This window comes from Tupaia chinensis, unplaced genomic scaffold (genome assembly GCF_000334495.1).
Source record: "Tupaia chinensis unplaced genomic scaffold, TupChi_1.0 Scaffold000184_1, whole genome shotgun sequence".
In the NCBI taxonomy this organism is placed as follows: Eukaryota; Metazoa; Chordata; class Mammalia; order Scandentia; family Tupaiidae; genus Tupaia; species Tupaia belangeri.
Window position 1 is genome coordinate 2,612,552 of NW_006159659.1, and position 8,250 is coordinate 2,620,801.

At 35.2% G+C, this 8,250-nt stretch overlaps 1 protein-coding gene across 1 annotated transcript in view; it reads left to right on the top strand.

Annotated features, from left to right (window-relative positions):
- The window catches only part of PHEX (phosphate regulating endopeptidase X-linked), a 219,932-nt gene that overhangs the window by 150,614 nt on the left and 61,068 nt on the right, over positions 1–8,250 (top strand). Inside the window, exon 14 of the mRNA XM_027771117.1 lies at positions 3,412–3,515. Coding sequence (XP_027626918.1) covers positions 3,412–3,515 — 104 coding nt within the window. The remainder of the gene's footprint in view (positions 1–3,411; positions 3,516–8,250) is intronic.

Here is an 8,250-nt window from a genome sequence, read left to right on the forward strand (position 1 = left end):
CAAATTTTATTTGTATGATTTCATGTTAAACCTCAAATAAATGCTTCCTTATGTGATTGTTTTTCTGCGTCAGGTACTACATAGCTCTGTAAAAAATGTAACCTTAAATAAGCAATAATTGAGGCACAGTTTATTTTGTAGGGAGTATTGGTCCACAGGGAGAAACTGCACTCCTTTATAGCCAGCCATGGTGTTTACCGTATTACCCATTTTTGTAGATGTATTCTATGTGTTAAGGCCTTGTCTCCCTGCTAACTGAGGCTACCACCACATTTTGATGTTCTTTCCCTTCTGGATATCTGGAGGCTTTGTCATGAGACTAGATCATAATATTGTAATTGGTGGAAGCGTTCTAGTAGACCATGTAATCTTCTGTAATCTTTTTTTTTTTTTTAAAGAAAAATGTTTTTTTTAACACCACCATGGTGTAGTGTATTTTGCTTTCTTACTATTTCTGGTAAGCCATTTATGATTTGCTCATTGTTTTCAGAGTAAGTCTGGTCTGCTAGAAAAAGCTTTCTCTGATAACATGAATTTAATTGTCTTGGTAAGAATCTTCAGATAAAAGAGTACTGTAAGCTGTGTGGTAGGAGCTAATGGTTTAAGAGCATGGAAAATAGTTGCAAGGATTTTTGCAGACAAGTATTAGATTAAAACAAGCTAGTGACAATAATTTAGTTGCATTCTTTTGATAATGTCAGAGCCATCAGACTGAACACAAAGTGTTTTATATATGGACATTAGGCTGTAAGAGTTTTGTGGTGTGAAGTAGAAAAATTCACAGCTGATCTCATTTTTAATGCAGGTAGTGCATGAGCTGAGTAGTGAAGCATTTCCCTGTTCAGACATAGGAAGGAATAGTGGACAAGATATTCTTGAGTCTTACATGTATAAATGTTGATTTAAGTGTGACTAAGTCATGTCATTTTAGCACATCTGGTGCACTGAAAGGTCAATTTATGTCTATTTTAGAGGACTTCCTCCAACTTTGAGTTTTTTATTAAGTGTAGTTGGATTTAGGGAAGTTGGTTTCTGTTGATCCTAGATAGCTGCTGGGATTGGCATAGGCTTTAAGGCTGTAAATTGTTTAATGCTAATGAACCTGCTTGTTTTTTTTCTTTTTTCTTTCTTTTTTTCTTTGTGTGTGTGTGTGTGTGTGTGCCTGTAACTGTTCCAATGATATTTGTACTTGCTGAGCTAACAAGTAACAATGCTCTTGGCCTTGTTTGGCTCTTATTTTGCTATGTGATGTACACCTAGGTCAAGTACCAGTGTTGGCTATTGCAAGGGATTGTTTATTCTTCCAGTATACAAACCTTGGAGAATGGAAGGGAGATCATTTTATTTTGTGAAGTCAGTAGGTGCGGTGTCTAGGGTAGTAAATGCTGTTAAGTTCAAATTTATAATTAGGTGACAAGTTGACATTGAAATTGTCCTTTTCTCTGATCAAAAATGAATAAAGGCTTTTAAAACAAAACAAAACAAGGGAACCAGCAGTTAGCATAATGGCTATGTCGCTGGACTCCCACGTAGTCGACCGCGGTCTAGGTGGCTTAAAACTCACGCTGGGCGCGTGTGCATGCGTGCCCAAAATCCCGAGAGGAGAATGGAGGAGAAGGGATTGCGGCGTGACCATCCTCCCTGGGGGGTGATTTCTCGCTTTCTGTCTCTATGTCTCTCTCTGTCTGTCTGGCGAGCGCATGTGCCCTACAGTGAAAATCTCTCCAAAAAATACCAAAACAAAACAAAACAAAACAAAACAAAAAAACCAAAACTCACACTGGGCGCGTGTGCGTGCATGCCCAAGATCCCGAGAGGAGAATGGAGGAAAAGGGATTGTGGCGTGACCATCCCCCCTGGGGGGTGATTTCTTGCTTTCTGTCTCTATGTCTCTCTCTGTCTGTCTGGCGAGCGCACGCGCCCTATAGTAAAAATCTCTCTAGGAAAAAAAAAAAAGACTGTGGTTTAAAGTCCCCAAAGAATTACATCTAATAAGAATTCAAGGGGCTAGGCAGTGGTATAGTGCTAATACAACTGGAACCATGTGAGAAAAGTCTTGGATTCAAATCAAGCACAATCTGGGCCAGATGAGACTGGGAGTGGATTGCAGCCTGAAGACTCAGTCTTTCTTTCTCTTTCTCATGGAAAGACATAAATAAACTTTTTAACAAATGAATAAAATTGAGAACCATTTAAAAAATAATTTGATTACTCTTTATTTGCTTATTCAAATGTGTATTTTTCTTTTTTAAAATTTGATATAGGGTACATGTGCTCACAGGAGAGAGATAGACAGAAGAGAGAAAGAAAGGCAAAATGAGAAAGCACAGGGGGATGACCACGCTGTAATCTATTCTTCTCTCTTGATTTTGGGCATGTATGCACACATGCCTGTGTGTTTTTCCAGCCTCTGGGTCCTGGACTTGAACTGCACAGTTGGCCATGTGGAATCCAACTGCATTAACTACTGTGCCATTTAACTGGTCCTAAATGTGTGTTTTTCTTATCTGCACAGTAATATATTTTAAAACCAAAGCATTAGAGATTGTTACAAACTATTGTTTTTACTGTTGCACAGATATTATTTATAGTATTTAGATTAAGTATTGCTGGTTTTATAGATGAAGTTCCCACAGAACTGAAATTCTATCGTTTTCCTTCTAAAAAATAAGAAAGAGAACCCAATAATCAATAGTCTGTTTCCCTATCTCAATAGACAACAATGTTGTGATCTAGCAACTGCCTGTATTATGCAAACTATAAGTTATAATTTGCCTATGTAATTGTATTAATTTTAGTGACCATTTAAGTGTTAATATCTAAATTATGTTAATAATTAAATTATTCTGGTGACTCTATTGTGCTTAGGGTAGAAAATAGGTCTTTGAATCACTTGTGATTTTTTCTTTATGAACAAATGCTGATTACAGTACATTAGATTTTAACATTTGACTAAATCATCATCTATAAGCTAAATGAGGTTTCCACTGACTAAACTGAATGTTATTAGAAGAATCTCATGTGACAAATAAATAAAGCACAGTTTAGAAAATCAAGGACTCATGAGCCAAGACATTTCAAATGTAAGATAATATGTTCTGTAAAGGTTAAAGTAGACTTTTCCATTTTAAAGTAAAATGGAATGCACTGTACATAACTGAAGCTTCTCTTGTTTTTTTTTTAAACTGTGATCCAGAAATGACCATATTGATTCTTTAGCTTTTTATGTTAAAACAAAATCACTGAAATTAGATTTCATGGCTTTGTGAATCCTGGGTTAACTGGTAATGGCTGAGAAATGTTGTGAAGGCTGGAGCTTGCCTACTGGTTGCTCATTTGTGTGCTGAAGTCTCTTTTTTTTAGAGTCATCTCTTCATGTGGAACAATGTTGTTGTGGTTTGTTTTATTCAGATAAAATTTTCAGAATCTGACTACTTTGGCAACGTCCTGCAAACCCGCAAGTATTTAGCACAGTCTGATTTCTTCTGGCTAAGAAAAGCTGTTCCAAAAACAGAGTGAGTATTTTTAAAAAAAGTGAAATAGATAAATATGTTGGTGGAAGTGGAGTATCTTCAGATTAAACTTTGTAATTCCCAAGTCAAAGTAGCTGGCTTATTTTAGCAAATCTGTGTCATGTTTTGCCAACTCCTATTTCTGATATTATGTGATTCAAATTGTCAATGTAATTTTGGGTCCCCCACTTCAAGTATCAACACACATTGAAAGAAGGCTTATTAGGATGCAAATATTAAAGTTATTTTTAGATCTAGTTATGAATATATTTAGAGAAAAAATTATCTAGATTTTTGCACTCAAACATTTGAAGATCTTCAAAAGAATAAATACTTTAGAGTAGTACTGGACTCTCTAAAATAAAGTAGGACTGGAAATGTAGAATTCATTTTATAACTGTAAAGAAACTGTTGGGTTATCAGAAAAGTCATGACTTTTTTTATGTTTTTCTATGCAAAAATGAGTCATGATTTTTCCAACAACCTAATAGAAGATATTTGTTGAGGTATTGCATGTCGAAGAACTGATAGCTGTAGTGTTTTACCCAATAGCAGTTATGAGTTAGTTATTTGCTCACTTCCAAGCTGCCTATAGGAACTTTCTGTACTGGTATGAGAGTTTCCTTAGGAACTTTTGGGGCCAGGTGCAGCTAGCCATAATTCTTTCCTCTAGTAAAATACTGATGATGATGATGATGATGATAATAGTAGATAACAATTCTTCTGTGTTTACAGTGTGCCAGAAAGTACTGAACAATTTTTATTTTTTTGTGCTCATGTCAATTCTATGAAACACTATTATCTTCATTTTTATAAATGAATAAAAGGCTTATGATTGAGAAATTCTTCAACTAAGATTCAGATTGCTTTTTGTTCTACCTACTGTTGCTTTTGGCTCCTATTCTGCTGTAGCCCAGTCATCCAGTACTTTTTTTTTTCTGTTCTCTAGATTGGATCATTTCTATTCATCTATTTTCAAGTCCAGAATTTCTATTTTTTAAAAAAAATAGTTTATTTTTTGGTTGTGATTATTTATTGAGTCATTTTCATATTTTCCATTAATTCTTTGAACATAGTTTATTTTAATTCTTCAAACTAATATGTAATAGCTACTTTCAAGTCTTTGTTAAATCCAATACCTGAACTCACTCAGTCAGTCTCTATTGATTGCCATTTTAAAAACTTTTTCTTTTATATATATGAATATATATACACATATATATAATAACTGTAATATGTATACATATATATATACACACACATATATATATACACACACATATATATATGATGACATTTTAGCTAATAAATTGTAGCAACTCTGGATTCTGATATATTTTTCTGAGCCTTTTTTTTTTTTTGAAACAGAGATGCTCCTGGAATTGTACTGTAAAATGTGTTTCCCTGTTAGTATATAGCTGTGAATGTCTCTGCTCAGTTTTTTTTTTAGGTTTTTAGTTTTATTTTTTAGCCCCACTTCTTGGTGGCTGTTCCTATATCTGTATAGCTTAGTGCTAGTGATCGGGGCAGAATTTATGCTCAGTAGGGCTTTTAAAATAGCTTATGCCAATTGCTCTGCATTTGGGTTGGGAGTATCCTCAAAGTCACAGCCAGTTCTGTCTGCCTTGGATTTTATCTTTCACTTGACTCTCTCTGTTCATCCTCACACATGTGCTTAGTTTCTCACTCAGCCAGGGTTGTGTGGCGTGCTCATTTAGTCCTATGACTGTCTCAGTTTCAGTACCTCCCTTTTGAATTTCTGAGTGGGTTTTCTTCATTTGTTTTCTACCAAGCTGACCATTCTTAGCTGACAAAGCTGCAGATTTTCACCCCTAATTCCAAATGAGTTCACACTCTGTAGTGGCAAAGCTTTAGATTTCCAGGTCAGCTCTATTCTGATAATACTACATTCTCACCTAGCTCAGAGGGATGGAAACAGTTCTAGGTTAGAAGGCCATGGACTCCTGTTCTATCTTCTCCTAAACTCCAACAGTTTCCCCAGATTTTGCTGTTTGCCTTTGATCTATTCTCAGAGTCCTAAAATGGTTGTTTCTTGACAATTTTTGCCCAATTTTATCCTTGAATTTTGTGGAAAGGAACTATCAATCTTTGAATGCCACTGCACCTCAAAGTCTGGCCTCCATGGCCCACTTTTTTTGTTGTTTTTCCATGATTCATTTTTTAACCATGGCTGATATTCTGCTTGACAGATATTTGGCTGCTCTTTTTATACTCTCTGGGGTTTCTTGTTACTTACTCTCCCTTTCAACTCCCTAGACTATCCTGTCTTCTAGAAACTCTAGGCCTTGGTACCCTCTCATGGCTTCAGCAGTGATTAACACCTCTTCCTCTTATTCTCCCATCTGGCCATCAGACCTTCCTATAATACATGCCTATAAAGTGAGATGTAAGTTACTGGTTTTAAGAATCAGGCTTAAAGTTGAATCACCCCTACCCCCAAAGTTCAGTTAGAAGCACAAAGAAAGAAAGAAGAAGGATTTAAAATGTTTTTGGACATGGCACTTAATGGTTTAAAGCCTCTGCTCCACTGTCCTTTGTTCTCTCCTTTCATCATATTGTCTTGAAGTCTACCTATCTTGTTTCATTCCCAATCTCATAGAAATTTTGGATTTAAGGTTCTAACACCTGATCACTTAAATTCAATGACTTTTGCAAATGATTTCCAATATTGCTATGGCCAACTATCAGTACATGTAACATGGTAGTCATGGATCTATGTAAATCATTCTACTCTCAAGATGTGCTTTAGATCAGTTCAAACTCAGTTCAAAGCTTGTGAAAAATTCAAGGCTTTTACCTGTATTTTTGTGAATTTTCAGGGTATTCTCAGGGCTCTTCTATACTGGTAATGCTTTCAGCTTAATTCTTCAATTTCAAAATGTCATTATTCATTTGGGTGTGTAGCAAGGCCTGGGCTGCTAACTGAAAAACTCCTAAATGCATCATCTTTAACATTAACCTAACTTTCATCATATTGTCTTGAAGTCTACCTATCTTGTTTCATTCCCAATCTCATAGAAATTTTGGATTTAAGGTTCTAACACCTGATCACTTAAATTCAATGACTTTTGCAAATGATTTCCAATATTGCTATGGCCAACTATCAGTACATGTAACATGGTAGTCATGGATCTATGTAAATTATTCTACTCTCAAAATGTGCTTTAGATCAGTTCAAACTCAGTTCAAAGCTTGTGAAAAATTCAAGGCTTTTACCTGTATTTTTGTGAATTTTCAGGGTATTCTCAGGGCTCTTCTATACTGGTAATGCTTTCAGCTTAATTCTTCAATTTCAAAATGTCATTATTCATTTGGGTGTGTAGCAAGGCCTGGGCTGCTAACTGAAAAACTCCTAAATGCATCATCTTTAACATTAACCTAAGATACTTATGGGCTGTCAGAATCTGATGGTCTTGACTATTTCTGATATTTTATTCATGACTTAGAAAAATTCTGGCTGACTGTGGGCGTAGGTAAACTGTGTGATTTGTGTAATTTTCTTTTCTGTCAATGAACAACAAATACCTCTTTCATAAGAGTATTGAATTGGTTAATATTTGGGAAAAGTTCTTCAAGAATAAAAATCAGTGCATTCTTGTGATTCTTGTTTCTTCAGACTGTGTTTCTATTTCAGGGAAAGTAACATTAAGAAATTTAAGGTCCTCTTTGCATGGGAAAGTGATGTGACAGTCAATTTCTTTTCTTTCTCCCTGTTTAAAGGAAATGTCTGAGTTTCTTTTCAGGCATTGTAGGGAATTTTAGCTTCATGATACCCATTGGCTTTAATTGACATCTTTTAGGTCTGAAAATTCATGAGTTAATCGAGTGAGGATGATTCTGGAGTAGCTCCACTACACTAGTTTACTTTGAACAACACATTGTGATTATATTTCCACGAAGCTCTGAAATAACATTTTGCTTTTTTTGTGGGCTTAAGAGAGAAATACCCTTTATCTTTCATTCTCATGGAATCCATTTTAGCTGCACTAATGTGCATTAAGAAGTTTCTAAGGCTATGGGAAATGTCAGCAAGAATGAAATTAATTGGGTGGTCATCCCTGAAGGTACATATTTAGAGGCTGGTTCCCAGAATTGTCACTTCAGCAGCTTGCTCAAAAATAGAGGATTTACTTTGCTGCTCAGCTTGAGTCAAAAGTAATTTCTTTCCCTCAGGATCCCCTTCTCTGACAGAAATGATTTTAAGCCAGCTTCCCTGTTAACTCACTATCATTCTACTGTGACCAAACATGTCTAGAGTCTCTTACTCTATCTTTTGAAAATACATACACATATATTAAATGTCTATGCAAATTATGGTCCTTCCCAGAATTTTTGTTTGCAAAAGCATGGAATGGGAATGATATAATCTATAGGTTATTAGTTAGAAAGCAATCAGTACTTTATGATTTCTCCATTTCATATTCCCTGGACTAACAGTTCAGATGTAAAATGTAAAACTTTACCCTGGTACATATATGTTTTATATGGTAAAAAAAAAAGAAGGTACCAATGTCTTTTCCTTCAGAGTATTGTAGTTTGATAGTACTTTCCTTTTATGTATCTCATTGTCAGGCATAATTTCATCTCCATGCATTTTGAGATATGAAATTTATGAGATTTCTCCCAATTTTATATCCTTTCCCAAACACAGACTGCAGGAATAACCCAAAGACATGTAAGAATTGGAAAAACTTGAACAAGTCTTTGTTTATTCAAG